The sequence below is a fragment of the Ranitomeya imitator genome, chromosome 4 (genome assembly GCF_032444005.1).
Source record: "Ranitomeya imitator isolate aRanImi1 chromosome 4, aRanImi1.pri, whole genome shotgun sequence".
NCBI lineage: Eukaryota > Metazoa > Chordata > Amphibia > Anura > Dendrobatidae > Ranitomeya > Ranitomeya imitator.
The window spans coordinates 673,689,695-673,706,574 of record NC_091285.1 but is presented as its reverse complement, the minus strand read 5'-3'; the positions used below and the strand labels follow the sequence as shown (position 1 = coordinate 673,706,574).

The 16,880-nt window shown below is 42.7% G+C and overlaps 1 protein-coding gene across 1 annotated transcript in view; it reads right to left on the bottom strand.

Moving 5' to 3' along the window:
- LOC138674680 (A.superbus venom factor 1-like) overlaps window positions 1-16,880 on the bottom strand; it is a 217,499-nt gene that overhangs the window by 44,439 nt on the left and 156,180 nt on the right. Inside the window, exons 26-28 of the mRNA XM_069762495.1 lie at window positions 13,499-13,574; window positions 12,793-12,952; window positions 11,938-12,039 (exon numbers count right to left, since the gene is read on the bottom strand). Of these exons, the coding sequence (XP_069618596.1) occupies window positions 11,938-12,039; window positions 12,793-12,952; window positions 13,499-13,574 (338 nt within the window). The remainder of the gene's footprint in view (window positions 1-11,937; window positions 12,040-12,792; window positions 12,953-13,498; window positions 13,575-16,880) is intronic.

The following is a 16,880-nucleotide window of genomic DNA, read 5'->3' as shown; positions in this document are numbered from 1 at the left end:
ACACCTGGCGACCACTTGCCACGACATTTACAGTGGCACATAAAAGTTTGGGCACCCCTGGTCAAAATTACTGTTATTATGAACAATTATGTAAGTTGAAGATGAAATGATCTCTAAAAGGCCTGAAGTTAAAGATGACACATTTCCTTTGCATTTTATGAAAACAAAATATTGTCTTTTTTTTTATTTTAAAAATTTCAAAAAGGAGAAAGGGGACTATGCAAAAATGAGGGCACCTTTGGAGATTTGTGTGCTGAGATAACTTTGATCAAGGTTTCAGACCTGTATTATCCTGTTAGGGTTATGGCTTATTCACTATCATCGTTAGGAAAGGCCAGGTGATGAAAATTTCCAACTTTATAAAAAAAAGTCACCTCTTACCTTGTGCCAAAAAAACAGCAGCCATGGGTTCTTCTAAGCAGCTGTTAACACTCAGAAAATGAAAATGGTGGAGGCCCACAAAGCAGGAGTAGGCTATAAGTAGATAGAAAAGCAATTTCAAGTTGCCCTTTCCTCAGTTCAAATCTAATTAAAAAACGGCCGCTAAGGCTGGTTTCACATTTGCGTTTTTTTTTTGCGTTTTTGCGCAAAAAGACGCAAAAAAAGCATGCGTTTTTTCCCTATACTTAACATTAAAAACGCATGCGTTTTTTCCCTATACTTAACATTAAAAACGCATGCGTTTTTTTGCGTGTGTTTTGCAGCGTTTTGACGATGCATGCGTCGTTTCTATGCATGCGTTTTGTTGCAGAAATGAAACGTAGTAATTTCTAGCGGCGTTTCTTTGCCGCGAAAAAACGCATGCGTTTTTTCGCGGCAAAAAAACGTATTGATGTCTATGTAAACGCATGCGTTTTTAAGCACATGCGTTTGCATGCGTTTAAATAGAAAAACACAAGAATACATACTGATAAGCCACCCCCCAACCCTAACCCTAGGGATCCTAACCCTAACCCTAAGGGTTAGGGTTAGGATCCCTAGGGTTAGGGTTAGAGTTAGGTTTGGGGTTAGGGTTAGGATCCCTAGGGTTATGGTTAGGATCCCAAGGGTTAGGGTTAGGTTAAGGGTTAGGGTTAGGTTTGGGGTTAGGGTTAGGATCCCTAGGGTTACTAGGGATCCTAACCCTAACCCTAACCCTAGCTATTTCTGTTTATAGTGGGTTTTCTAGTTGATTTTGATGATTGGCAGCTGTCACACACTTCTCATCATGCCTTTTAAAAACGCAAACGCAGGAAAAAACGCTTATAAACGGGTCAAAACGCCACGTTTGTTTTAACACATGCAAAGACGCATGCGTCAAAAAAAGTAGCGTTTAAACGCGTTTTTTCACCAAATGCGTTTGCGTTAAAAACGCTGTGTTTTTAAACACAAATGTGAAACCAGCCTAACAGGAACAGTGAAGGTTACGATTAGGTCTGGAACTCCAAGCAAAATTTCAGTGAGAGCTGCTCGTCGGATTGCTATAGAGGCAAATCAAAACCCCCACTTGACTGCTAAAGACATTCAGAAAGATTTAACATACTCTGAAGTTGTGGTACATTGTTCTACTGTTCAGAGACACCTGCACAAATGTGGCCTTCATGACAGAGTCATTAGAAAAAAACCTCTCATGCGTACTCACCATAAAATTCAGCATCAGAAGTGTTGTGAAAGGTAATTCAGTACCACAATGGACATAGAGGTCAGCGCACATACAGTAACCTGGCAATAACCCAAAAAACAAGAACAAGCTCTGAGACGTGGGTACTCTGTTGACCGCAATCCCTAATCCTCTCAAACCACCCTAAAGGCAGCCGTGGATTGCGCCTAACGCTCCCTATGCAACTCGGCACGGCCTGAGAAACTAGCTAGCCTGAAGATAGAAAATAAGCCTACCTTGCCTCAGAGAAATACCCCAAAGGAAAAGGCAGCCCCCACATATAATGACTGTGAGTTAAGTTGAAAAGACAAACGTAGAGATGAAATAGATTTAGCAAAGTGAGGCCCAACTTTCTGAACAGAGCGAGGATAGGAAAGGTAACTTTGCGGTCAACACAAAACCCTTCAAACACCACGCAAAGGGGGCAAAAAGACCCTCCGTACCAAACTAACGGCACGGAGGTACACCCTCTGCGTCCCAGAGCTTCCAGCAAGGAGTAAAAAACAAATTGACAAGCTGGACAGAAAAAAACAGCAAACAAATAGCAAAGAGAAACTTAGCTATGCAGAGCAGCAGGCCACAGGAACGATCCAGGAGGAAACAGGTCCAATACTAGAACATTGACTGGAGGCCAGGATCAAAGCACTAGGTGGAGTTAAATAGAGCAGCACCCAACGACTTCACCACATCACCTGAGGAAGGAAACTCAGAAGCCGCAGTACCATTTCCTCCACCAACGGAAGCTCACAGAGAGAACCAGCCGAAGTACCACTTGTGACCACAGGAGGGAGCTCTGCCACAGAATTCACAACAGTACCCCCCCCTTGAGGAGGGGTCACCGAACCCTCACCAGAGCTCCCAGGACGACCAGGATGAGCCATATGAAAGGCACGAACAAGATCGGGAGCATGGACATCAGAGGCAAAGACCCAGGAATTATCTTCCTGAGCATAACCCTTCCACTTAACCAGATACTGGAGTTTCCGCCTTGAAACACGAGAATCCAAAATCTTCTCCACTATATACTCCAACTCCCCCTCCACCAAAACCGGGGCAGGAGGATCAACAGATGGAACCATAGGTGCCACGTATCTCTGCAACAATGACCTATGGAATACGTTATGTATGGAAAAAGAATCTGGAAGGGTCAGACGAAAAGACACAGGATTAAGAACCTCAGAAATCCTATACGGACCAATAAAACGAGGTTTAAACTTAGGAGAGGACACCTTCATAGGAATATGACGAGAAGATAACCAAACCAAGTCCCCAACCCGAAGTCGGGGACCCACACAGCGTCTGCGATTAGCGAAACGTTGAGCCTTCTCCTGGGACAAGGTCAAATTGTCCACTACATGAGTCCAAATCTGCTGCAACCTGTCCACCACAGTATCCACACCAGGACAGTCCGAAGACTCAACCTGCCCTGAAGAGAAACGAGGATGCAACCCAGAGTTGCAGAAAAACGGTGAAACCAAGGTAGCCGAGCTGGCCCGATTATTAAGGGCGAACTCAGCCAAAGGCAAAAAGGACACCCAGTCATCCTGATGAGCAGAAACAAAGCATCTCAGATATGTTTCCAAGGTCTGATTGGTTCGTTCGGTCTGGCCATTAGTCTGAGGATGGAAAGCCGAGGAAAAAGACAAGTCAATGCCCAACCTACCACAAAAGGCTCGCCAAAACCTCAAAACAAACTGGGAACCTCTGTCAGAAACAATATTCTCTGGAATGCCATGCAAACGAACCACATGCTGGAAAAACAATGGCACCAAATCAGAGGAGGAAGGCAATCTAGACAAGGGCACCAAATGGACCATCTTAGAGAAGCGATCACAGACCACCCAAATGACTGACATCTTTTGAGAGACGGGAAGATCTGAAATAAAATCCATAGAGATATGTGTCCAAGGCCTCTTCGGGACCAGCAAGGGCAAAAGCAACCCACTGGCACGAGAACAGCAGGGCTTAGCCCGAGCACAAATCCCACATGACTGCACAAAAGTACGCACATCCCGCGACAGAGATGGCCACCAAAAGGATCTAGCCACTAACTCTCTGGTACCAAAGATTCCAGGATGACCAGCCAACACTGAACAATGAACCTCAGAGATAACTTTATTGGTCCACCTATCAGGGACAAACAGTTTCTCCGCTGGGCAACGATCAGGTTTATTAGCCTGAAATTTTTGCAGCACCCGCCGCAAATCAGGGGAGATGGCAGACACAATTACTCCCTCTTTGAGGATACCCGCCGGCTCAGATACACCCGGAGAGTCGGGCACAAAACTCCTAGACAGAGCATCCGCCTTCACATTTTTAGAGCCCGGAAGGTATGAAATCACAAAGTCAAAACGGGCAAAAAACAACGACCAACGAGCTTGTCTAGGATTTAACCGCTTGGCGGACTCGAGATAAGTCAAGTTCTTATGATCAGTCAAGACCACCACGCGATGCTTAGCTCCTTCAAGCCAATGACGCCACTTCTCGAATGCCCACTTCATGGCCAGCAACTCTCGATTGCCCACATCATAATTTCGCTCAGCAGGCGAAAACTTCCTGGAAAAGAAGGCGCATGGTTTCATCACCGAGCAATCAAAACTTCTCTGCGACAAAACAGCCCCTGCTCCAATCTCAGAAGCATCAACCTCGACCTGGAACGGAAGCGAAACATCTGGTTGACACAACACAGGGGCAGAAGAAAAACGACGCTTCAACTCTTGAAAAGCTTCCACCGCAGCAGAAGACCAATTGACCAAATCAGCACCTTTCTTGGTCAAATCGGTCAATGGTTTAGCAATACTAGAAAAATTGCAGATGAAGCGACGATAAAAATTAGCAAAGCCCAGGAACTTTTGCAGACTTTTCAGAGATGTCGGCTGAGTCCAATTATGGATGGCTTGGACCTTAACAGGGTCCATCTCGATAGTAGAAGGGGAAAAGATGAACCCCAAAAATGAAACCTTCTGAACACCAAAGAGACACTTTGATCCCTTCACAAACAAAGAATTAGCACGCAGGACCTGAAACACCGTTCTGACCTGCTTCACATGAGACTCCCAATCATCCGAGAAGATCAAAATGTCATCCAAGTACACAATCAGGAATTTATCCAGGTACTCTCGGAAGATGTCATGCATAAAGGACTGAAACACTGATGGAGCATTGGCAAGTCCGAATGGCATTACTAGATACTCAAAATGGCCCTCGGGCGTATTAAATGCAGTTTTCCACTCATCGCCTCGCTTAATACGCACAAGATTATACGCACCACGAAGATCTATCTTAGTGAACCAACTAGCCCCCTTAATCCGAGCAAACAAATCAGATAACAATGGCAAGGGGTACTGAAATTTAACCGTGATCTTATTAAGAAGGCGGTAATCTATACAAGGTCTCAGTGAACCATCCTTCTTGGCTACAAAAAAGAACCCTGCTCCTAATGGCGACGATGACGGGCGAATATGCCCCTTCTCCAAGGACTCCTTCACATAACTCCGCATAGCGGCGTGCTCAGGCACAGATAAATTAAACAGTCGACTTTTTGGGAATTTACTACCAGGAATCAAATCGATAGCACAATCACAATCCCTATGCGGAGGTAGGGTATCGGACTTGGGCTCATCAAATAAATCCCGGTAATCAGACAAGAACTCAGGAACCTCAGAAGGGGTGGATGACGAAATAGTCAGAAATGGGACATCACCATGTACCCCCTGACAACCCCAGCTGGACACAGACATGGATTTCCAATCTAATACTGGATTATGGACTTGTAGCCATGGCAACCCCAACACGACCACATCATGCAGATTATGCAACACCAGAAAGCGAATAACCTCCTGATGTGCAGGAGCCATGCACATGGTCAGCTGGGTCCAGTACTGAGGCTTATTCTTGGCCAAAGGCGTAGCATCAATTCCTCTCAATGGAATAGGACACTGCAAGGGCTCCAAGAAAAACCCACAATGCCTAGCATACTCCAAGTCCATCAAATTCAGAGCAGCGCCTGAGTCCACAAATGCCATGACAGAATACGATGACAAAGAGCAGATCAAGGTAACAGACAAAAGAAATTTTGACTGTACCGTACCAATGGTGGCAGACCTAGCGAACCGCTTAGTGCGCTTAGGACAATCAGAGATAGCATGAGTGGAATCACCACAGTAGAAACACAGCCCATTGAGACGTCTGTGTTCTTGCCGTTCAACTCTGGTCAAAGTCCTATCGCACTGCATAGGCTCAGGTTTAAGCTCAGGTAATACCGCCAAATGGTGCACAGATTTACGCCCGCGCAAGCGTCGACCGATCTGAATGGCCAAAGACATAGACTCATTCAGACCAGCAGGCATAGGAAATCCCACCATGACATCCTTAAGGGTTTCAGAGAGACCTTTTCTGAAAATAGCTGCGAGCGCACCTTCATTCCACTGAGTGAGTACGGACCACTTTCTAAATTTCTGACAATATACCTCTATTTCATCCTGACCCTGACACAGAGCCAGCAAATTCTTCTCTGCCTGATCCACAGAATTAGGCTCATCGTACAGCAATCCGAGCGCCAGGAAAAATGCATCGATATTACTTAATGCAGGATCTCCTGATGCAAGAGAAAATGCCCAGTCCTGAGGGTCGCCAAGCAAAAAAGAAATAACGATCCTAACTTGTTGAACTGGGTCACCAGAGGAGCGAGGTTTCAAAGCCAGAAATAGTTTACAATTATTTTTGAAACTCAGAAATTTAGTTCTATCTCCAAAAAACAAATCAGGAATAGGAATTCTCGGTTCTAACATAGAATTCTGAACCACAAAGTCTTGAATACTTTGTACTCTTGCCGTGAGCTGATCCACACATGAAGACAGACCTTTAATGTCCATTGCTACACCTGTGTCCTGAACCACCCAAATGTCTAGGGGAAAAAAAAGGCAAAACACAGTGCAAAGAAAAAAAAATGGTCTCAGAACTTCTTTTTTCCCTCTATTGGGAATCATTAGTACTTTTGGCCTCCAGTACTGTTGTGAAAGGTAATTCAGTACCACAATGGACATAGAGGTCAGCGCACATACAGTGACCTGGCAATAACCCAAAAAACAAGAACGAGCTCTGAGACGTGGGAACTCTGTTGACCGCAATCCCTAATCCTCTCAAACCACCCTAAAGGCAGCCGTGGATTGCGCCTAACGCTCCCTATGCAACTCGGCACGGCCTGAGAAACTAGCTAGCCTGAAGATAGAAAATAAGCCTACCTTGCCTCAGAGAAATACCCCAAAGGAAAAGGCAGCCCCCACATATAATGACTGTGAGTTAAGATGAAAAGACAAACGTAGAGATGAAATAGATTTAGCAAAGGGAGGCCCAACTTTCTGAACAGAGCGAGGATAGGAAAGGTAACTTTGCGGTCAACACAAAACCCTTCAAACACCACGCAAAGGGGGCAAAAAGACCCTCCGTACCGAACTAACGGCACGGAGGTACACCCTCTGCGTCCCAGAGCTTCCAGCAAGGAGTAAAAAACAAATTGACAAGCTGGACAGAAAAAAACAGCAAACAAATAGCAAAGAGAAACTTAGCTATGCAGAGCAGCAGGCCACAGGAACGATCCAGGAGGAAACAGGTCCAATACTAGAACATTGACTGGAGGCCAGGATCAAAGCACTAGGTGGAGTTAAATAGAGCAGCACCCAACGACTTCACCACATCACCTGAGGAAGGAAACTCAGAAGCCGCAGTACCACTTTCCTCCACCAACGGAAGCTCACAGAGAGAACCAGCCGAAGTACCACTTGTGACCACAGGAGGGAGCTCTGCCACAGAATTCACAACACAGAAGTATGCAAAAGAACAGCTAAACAAGTTCTGTGGATGGATCAGTTTAAAATAGAACTATGTGGCCATAATGATCAAAGGTATGTATGGAGAAAAAAGGGCACAGAATTTCAGGAAAAGACTTGATCGCCAACCATTAAGCATAGACGTGGATCAATCATGCTTTGGGGCTGTATTTAAGTCAATGGCACAGGGAATATTTCACATGTAGAGGGAAGAATTTGTTCAATGAAATTTCAACAAATTCTTGATGCAAACATAACACCATCAGTAAAAATGCTGAAGATGAAAAGAGAAGTTCTTCTTCAAATGGATAATGATCCTAAACACGCATCAAAATCCACAATAGATGGCCGTCAAAAGGTGCAAGCTGAAGGTTTTAAAATGGCACTCACTGTCCCCTGATCTGAATATCATTGAAAATCTGTGGCTAGACCTCAAAATAGCAGAAAATGCAAGACGCCCCAGGAATCTCACAGAAATGGAAGAATTTTGGAAGGAAGAATGGATGAAAATCCTTCAAACATGAAATGAAAGACACTTGGCTGACTACAAAAAAAGCATTTACAAGCTGTGATACTTGCAAAAGGGAGTGATACTAGGTACTAACCATGCAGGGTGCCAAAACTTTTACATAGGCCCATATTCCTTTTATGTAATGCTTTTGTTGCTGAAGCACAGATGTTTACAATAATTGTTGTTTTGTATGGCATGAATTCTAGTAATAAAAAGCCTTCTGTATCCCATAAAAACTGTTACCATGATCTTTCCAGTTATCTGCTGGACACAACATTTCTTTGGAGTTGGTGACTCTTTGTGCTTCCTTTGCATGGACTCTTGTTTAGTCTCAGGATCATGGTGGTAGACCCATGTTTCATCACTCATAATTTGAGAAAAGAAATCTTTTTTGATTTTCTCTATGTCTAAACTCTCTTAAAATTGCCGCCGGCATAGGCACCAACATTTTTGACAATTTACCTTTGAAATCATCCAAACATTATGAATGATGTTGGAAACTGGGCCAATTGAGAAGCCTATTTTATGAGCTATACCACTTACTTTGGACTGACAATTATCCAAAATCATGGGCTACAATTACTGCCCATTTCCTCTGAAGATTCCACAGGTTGTCCAGAACAGGGGTCATCTCCAATTCATAATCTACCCTATTTAAACTGCTTGGCCCAAACCGTTACAACCGTTACTCGAAACAGTGTAAAGTGAGGAGATTGGAACAAAACAAAATCCTCTAAACTGCATGCTCGCAAACGCCAGAAGCCTGACAAACAAGATGGAAGAACTAGAAGCAGAAATATCTACAGGTAACTTTGACATAGTGGGAATAACCGAGACATGGTTAGATGAAAGCTATGACTGGGCAGTTAACTTACAGGGTTACAGTCTGTTTAGAAAGGATCGTAAAAATCGGAGAGGAGGAGGGGTTTGTCTCTATGTAAAGTCTTGTCTAAAGTCCACTTTAAGGGAGGATATTAGCGAAGGGAATGAGGATGTCGAGTCCATATGGGTTGAAATTCATGGAGGGAAAAATGGTAACAAAATTCTCATTGGGGTCTGTTACAAACCCCCAAATATAACAGAAAGCATGGAAAGTCTACTTCTAAAGCAGATAGATGAAGCTGCAACCCATAATGAGGTCCTGGTTATGGGGGACTTTAACTACCCGGATATTAACTGGGAAACAGAAACCTGTGAAACCCATAAAGGCAACAGGTTTCTGCTAATAACCAAGAAAAATTATCTTTCACAATTGGTGCAGAATCCAACCAGAGGAGCAGCACTTTTAGACCTAATACTATCTAATAGACCTGACAGAATAACAAATCTGCAGGTGGTCGGGCATCTAGGAAATAGCGACCACAATATTGTGCAGTTTCACCTGTCTTTCACTAGGGGGACTTGTCAGGGAGTCACAAAAACATTGAACTTTAGGAAGGCAAAGTTTGAACAGCTTAGAGATGCCCTTAATCTGGTAGACTGGGACAATATCCTCAGAAATGAGAATACAGATAATAAATGGGAAATGTTTAAGAACATCCTAAATAGGCAGTGTAAGCGGTTTATACCTTGTGGGAATAAAAGGACTAGAAATAGGAAAAACCCAATGTGGCTAAACAAAGAAGTAAGACAGGCAATTAACAGTAAAAAGAAAGCATTTGCACTACTAAAGCAGGATGGCACCATTGAAGCTCTAAAAAACTATAGGGAGAAAAATACTTTATCTAAAAAACTAATTAAAGCTGCCAAAAAGGAAACAGAGAAGCACATTGCTAAGGAGAGTAAAACTAATCCCAAACTGTTCTTCAACTATATCAATAGTAAAAGAATAAAAACTGAAAATGTAGGCCCCTTAAAAAATAGTGAGGAAAGAATGGTTGTAGATGACGAGGAAAAAGCTAACATATTAAACACCTTCTTCTCCACGGTATTCACGGTGGAAAATGAAATGCTAGGTGAAATCCCAAGAAACAATGAAAACCCTATATTAAGGGTCACCAATCTAACCCAAGAAGAGGTGCGAAACCGGCTAAATAAGATTAAAATAGATAAATCTCCGGGTCCGGATGGCATACACCCACGAGTACTAAGAGAACTAAGTAATGTAATAGATAAACCATTATTTCTTATTTTTAGTGACTCTATAGCGACAGGGTCTGTTCCGCAGGATTGGCGCATAGCAAATGTGGTGCCAATATTCAAAAAGGGCTCTAAAAGTGAACCTGGAAATTATAGGCCAGTAAGTCTAACCTCTATTGTTGGTAAAATATTTGAAGGGTTTCTGAGGGATGTTATTCTGGATTATCTCAATGAGAATAACTGTTTAACTCCATATCAGCATGGGTTTATGAGAAATCGCTCCTGTCAAACCAATCTAATCAGTTTTTATGAAGAGGTAAGCTATAGACTGGACCACGGTGAGTCATTGGACGTGGTATATCTCGATTTTTCCAAAGCGTTTGATACCGTGCCGCACAAGAGGTTGGTACACAAAATGAGAATGCTTGGTCTGGGGGAAAATGTGTGTAAATGGGTTAGTAACTGGCTTAGTGATAGAAAGCAGAGGGTGGTTATAAATGGTATAGTCTCTAACTGGGTCGCTGTGACCAGTGGGGTACCGCAGGGGTCAGTATTGGGACCTGTTCTCTTCAACATATTCATTAATGATCTGGTAGAAGGTTTACACAGTAAAATATCGATATTTGCAGATGATACAAAACTATGTAAAGCAGTTAATACAAGAGAAGATAGTATTCTGCTACAGATGGATCTGGATAAGTTGGAAACTTGGGCTGAAAGGTGGCAGATGAGGTTTAACAATGATAAATGTAAGGTTATACACATGGGAAGAAGGAATCAATGTCACCATTACACACTGAATGGGAAACCACTGGGTAAATCTGACAAGGAGAAGGACTTGGGGATCCTAGTTAATGATAAACTTACCTGGAGCAGCCAGTGCCAGGCAGCAGCTGCCAAGGCAAACAGGATCATGGGGTGCATTAAAAGAGGTCTGGATACACATGATGAGAGCATTATACTGCCTCTGTACAAATCCCTAGTTAGACCGCACATGGAGTACTGTGTCCAGTTTTGGGCACCGGTGCTCAGGAAGGATATAATGGAACTAGAGAGAGTACAAAAGAGGGCAACAAAATTAATAAAGGGGATGGGAGAACTACAATACCCAGATAGATTAGCGAAATTAGGATTATTTAGTCTAGAAAAAAGACGACTGAGGGGCGATCTAATAACCATGTATAAGTATATAAGGGGACAATACAAATATCTTGCTGAGGATCTGTTTATACCAAGGAAGGTGACGGGCACAAGGGGGCATTCTTTGCGTCTGGAGGAGAGAAGGTTTTTCCACCAACATAGAAGAGGATTCTTTACTGTTAGGGCAGTGAGAATCTGGAATTGCTTGCCTGAGGAGGTGGTGATGGCGAACTCAGTCGAGGGGTTCAAGAGAGGCCTGGATGTCTTCCTGGAGCAGAACAATATTGTATCATACAATTATTAGGTTCTGTAGAAGGACGTAGATCTGGGTATTTATTATGATGGAATATAGGCTGAACTGGATGGACAAATGTCTTTTTTCGGCCTTACTAACTATGTTACTATGTTACTATGTTACTTGGTAATAGGAAGGTGCATTGTAACCATGTACAGCAATCATCCTTTCATGGATTTATTTCTTTTCTTCCTTTAAGGAAGCTAATCATGGAATGAATCTCCAAATCCCTCACTTTCTTTGTAGAGTCGCAATGTACTGCACTTGCCATCCTGTCATTTCCAGTGCTTTCATCATACCTCTACTATGACTCAGCTCTATAACACTGACAGAACATGCCTGGGTTGATAACTTATTGAACACCACTCGTATTTCACAGAAGGTATGATTTTGAAAAAGTGTGGAAGAGGTGACTTTCTGATTGGAGAAAAATGGAAGAACTTACGCCAACTTGATCATTGCAGGAATGTGAACTTGCCAGTAGGGCAACAAGGACAAAGGATGTGAGACTACAATCCAGCTCAGTAGCACCTTTTGTTACACCACCCTATGTATAAACAAAACAGAATACAGTTACAAAATATTGTTTCAAAAACATTAACAATTGTTTCTTACAAAGTAATGGATTTATTACCAACCACCTGCAGGCAAAAATTGTGTGTCTACCATGTGTCATGTACCATCATTCCCTAAACTTTTTGAAAATGTCCAAATTGTCTCCCCACAGAGTCAATGAGCTCTTTTGTGTGTGATGTCAGAAAATTCACTTAGCCAGTCTGTTACTCCTGTTGTACCTCCCTTTCCCATAAAACACTAAAATACAGAAAATCTGCAGCTTCATCTCCCTCCTTTCCTCTGTGTTCACACGCTGTCGATTCAGTTAGGACATAGGCATAGACTTTGCAATATTAGGGTGTGGAAAACAAAATGAACAGCAGATTTTAGAATCAACATACTTGTAATTTTTGTGGAGGATTCTACAATTGAATACCACGAACTACCTAAATCAAAGACAAATGTGACTAATCCATACTCTCATTTATTAACCAATCCATTGATGAAATCTGTGCTCCAGCTATAAGTTTCTTCAGCAGAATATCTAACAAACCCTTAGCAATTTTTATGCATAAACTTAGTTCCATCTGAACGTAGTTGTGCTTTTATTATGGCCATAAAAGAGAAGGTTTACTCCTCCTGCGAGGTTGTCCTTTCCTGATTAAGAATATTACTGGACTGTGAGTCTTAAGAAAAAAAGTTCCAATATAATAACAATGCAATATTGTGAGATTTTCATACATACCACCATCTCCTGGTGATAGACATGAGCATCTTCTCTAAATTCCCCATCTGGATTTTGTTTATTTAAAATGAGCCACTTCACTGAGTCACAAATCAAATTTTTCTCAACATCAACCAGACTTGAAGCCAAGGAAAACATTTTGACGACATAAGCAGTGAGCCTAAAGGAAATATCATAATGACAAAAAGAAAATATTAATAATGAGAACCACTACTTGGACATCCTCTTCTCATTCTTCATGTTTGGCCCTATTAACATAAAAACACCTATACTCGCCTCCGACGCTGGCACCATTCTAGGGATGTTGGCACTCACGTTTCTGGGGCTCTTGCACCGTTGTTATGACATGTGATCCCTGGACCCAGCCAGTGCCGGTATCACTTTCCTCGCCCTTGGACATATTGAACTTCAACAGGAAGCCAGTGTTGTGGCTGCTCTCTGACTTCATCTTGATCTTCTATTTGTCCGAAGGCGGGGACAGTGACAACAGCTCTGATTAGGAACAACAACCACATATGAGTCTCGGGAACGCAATTGCTGACACTACTGGAATGGGAATTGGGTATAGCTGTCTTTATTTTAACGGGGCCAAACATGAAGAATGAGAAAGGGTTGTCCAAGTAGTGGACAACCCCTGTAACAGATGGCACACTAAATTACAAGGTGAAAATAATACTGGCAAAGCCTTAGAATAATTTTACCATACCATGTGCTGGAAGGTGTGTTGATCCCGGTTCCATAAGAAGCATCTGGTTTTGCGAATGCCAATTGTTGAATTATACCTGTCAAAGAAGGCCACTTGTCAATGTTCAGATCAAACCCAAAGCTGTGTTATCATGTAGAAGAAAAATAGTGCACCTGGGTTCAGGAAATCTCATAATTCTGAACATAACTAATGTTTAACACCCGAAGGTCCATGTTTATATGATTACTAAATGGTCAGACAAATTTGGTAGTGTCTCCGTGGTTCTTTACTATCAATTTGTATGTACTTGCTGTATGATGCATTGCCTACACAAGAAAAATTTGTTCTGAGAGCACCTACATATGGCCATAAAATATACATTATAGAACCAGGGTAGTCTGTACAGACTGTATTAGTAATATGAGCTCTAAAAGGGAAGCTATAATCAGAAAATAACCCTTTTTTCATATCACAAACATTATTTTAAAAATAGAGCAATTTGGCAAATCTTGAGTTTTTTTAAACTAACTTTTCCTATACTTTCAGGAAGAGCTTTCAGCAAAGCTCCATATTGTCAAAGGCAGTATTATAATGACAGGTAACACCTGATGTCACAGCTCACCTCCTCCCTTCACAATGGCCTCTGCACAGGATTATTAGAAACTTCAAAACAAATGGTAGGGTTAGGGTCTGAGCATAGCAAATGTACAAGTGTTGTTTCCCGAACCAACGGGAAGTCTAGTAAAGTCCCAGTGAAAATTGCAAAATTTCAATTTTTTATTTGTACCATAGACTATGATGTTAAAAAAGGCAAAATCTTTAAAAACAAAAACCTGTTGTAAACAATTGATTGTTTTCTGATAATAGCTTCCCTTTTAAAGCCGTAACATGAATATAGAGTTATGCTGGCATGTGATATTGATGGCCCATCTTTCCAATACTTAATTCATGTCTGATTTAACTGAATAACTTTTGGTATGTTAACCCCTGACCTGAACATTGCCTATCCTGTTATGAATTCTGTTGTCGGGCTCCCTCCTGTGGTCATGAATGGTACTTCGGCTGGTTCTGTCCATGGACTTCCTCTGGTGGGTGTTTCTGAGTTTCCTTCCACAGGTGACGAGGTTAATTCATTAGCTGGCTGCTCAATTTAACTCCACTTAGATCTTTGCTTCATGCCACCTGTCAATGTTCCAGTATTGGTCCAGTTCACTCCTGGATCGTTCTTGTGACCTGTCTTCCCAGCAGAAGCTAAGTTCCAGCTTGTATTTCTTTGGTTTGCTATTTTTCTGTCCAGCTTGCAATTTTTATTGTTGTCTTGCTTGCTGGAAGCTCTGGGACGCAGAGGGAGCGCCTCCGCACCGTGAGTCGGTGCGGAGGGTCTTTTTTGCGCCCTCTGCGTGGTCTTTTTGTAGGTTTTTGTGCTGACCGCAAAGTAACCTTTCCTATCCTCGGTCTGTTCAGTAAGTCGGGCCTCACTTTGCTAAATCTATTTCATCTCTGTGTTTGTATTTTCATCTTTACTCACAGTCATTATATGTGGGGGGCTGCCTTTTCCTTTGGGGAATTTCTCTGAGGCAAGGTAGGCTTTATTTTTCTATCTTCAGGGCTAGCTAGTTCCTTAGGCTGTGCCGAGTTGCATAGGGAGCGTTAGGCGCAATCCACGGCTATTTCTAGTGTGTTTGATAGGATTAGGGATTGCGGTCAGCAGAGTTCCCACGTCCCAGAGCTCGTCCTTTATTATCAGTAACTATCAGGTCATTCCGTGTGCTCTTAACCACCAGGTCCATTATTGTCCTGACCACCAGGTCATAACACTGTTGTGAATTCTGTGATCAAGCTCCCTCCTGTGGTCATGAGTGGTACTGCGGCTTCTGAGTTTCCTTCCTCAGGTGATGAGGTTAAGTCGTTAGGTGCTGCTCTATTTAACTCCACCTAGTGCTTTGATCCTGGCCTCCAGTCAATGTTCTAGTATTGGTCTTGCTTCCTCCTGGATAGTTCCTGTGGCCTGTCTGCTCAGCATAAGCTAAGTTCTGCTTGTGTTACTTTTGTTGCTATATTTTCTGTCCAGCTTGCTTTTTGGGGTTTTGCTTGCTTGCTGGAAGCTCTGAGACGCAGAGGGAGCACCTCCGTACCGTTAGTCGGTGCCGAGGGTCTTTTTGCCCCTCTGCGTGGTTGTTTGTAGGTTTTTGTGTTGACCGCAAAGCTATCTTTCCTATCCTCGGTCTATTCAGTAAGTCGGGCCTCACTTTGCTAAATCTATTTCATCTCTGTGTTTGTATTTTCATCTTACTCACAGTCATTATATGTGGGGGGCTGCCTTTTCCTTTGGGGAATTTCTCTGAGGCAAGGTAGGCTTATTTTTCTATCTTCAGGCTAGCTAGTTTCTCAGGTTGTGCCGAGTTGCATAGGGAGCGTTAGGCGCAATCCACGGCTACCTCTAGTGTGGTTTGATAGGTTTAGGGATTGCGGTCAGCAGAGTTCCCACGTCTCAGAGCTCGTCCTATGTTTTGTGGTTTTTGTCAGGTCACTTGTGTGCTCTGAACTTCAAGGTCCATTGTGGTTCTGAATTACCTATTCATAACAGTACTGGAGGACCAAAGTACTATGCTTCTCAATAGAGGGAAAAAAGAAGTTCTGAGACCATTTTTTTTTCTTTGCACTGTGTTTTGCCTTTTTTTTCCCCTAGACATTTGGGTGGTTCAGGACACAGGTGTGGTGATGGACATTAAAGGTCTGTCTTCATGTGTGGATCTTCTCACTGCAAGAGTACAAAATATTCAAGACTTTGTGGCTCAGAATTCTATGTTAGAACCAAGAATTCCTATTCCTGATTTGTTTTCTGGAGATAGAGCTAAATTTCTGAGTTTCAAAAATAATTGCAAACTGTTCTGGCGTTGAAACCTCGCTCCTCTGGTGACCCAGTTCAACAAGTTAAGATCATTATTTCTTTATTACGTGGCGACCCTCAAGACTGAGCATTTTCCCTTGCGCCAGGAGATCCTGCATTATGTAATATTGATGCGTTTTTTCTGGCGCTCGGATTACTGTACGATGAACCTAATTCAGTGGATCAGGCAGAGAAAAATTTGCTGGCTCTGTGTCAGGGTCAGGATGAGATAGAGATTTATTGTCAGAAGTTTAGAAAGTGGTCTGTGCTCACTCAATGGAATAAATGTGCTTTGGCAGCAATCTTCAGAAAGGGTCTCTCTGAAGCCCTTAAGGATGTCATGGTGGGATTTCCTATGCCTGCTGGTCTGAATGAGTCTATGTCTTTGGCCATTCAGATCGGTCGACGCTTGCGTGAGCGTAAATCTGTGCACCATTTGGCGGTATTAACTGAGCATAAACCTGAGCCTATGCAGTGCGACAGGACTTTGACCAGAGCTGAAAGGCAAGAACA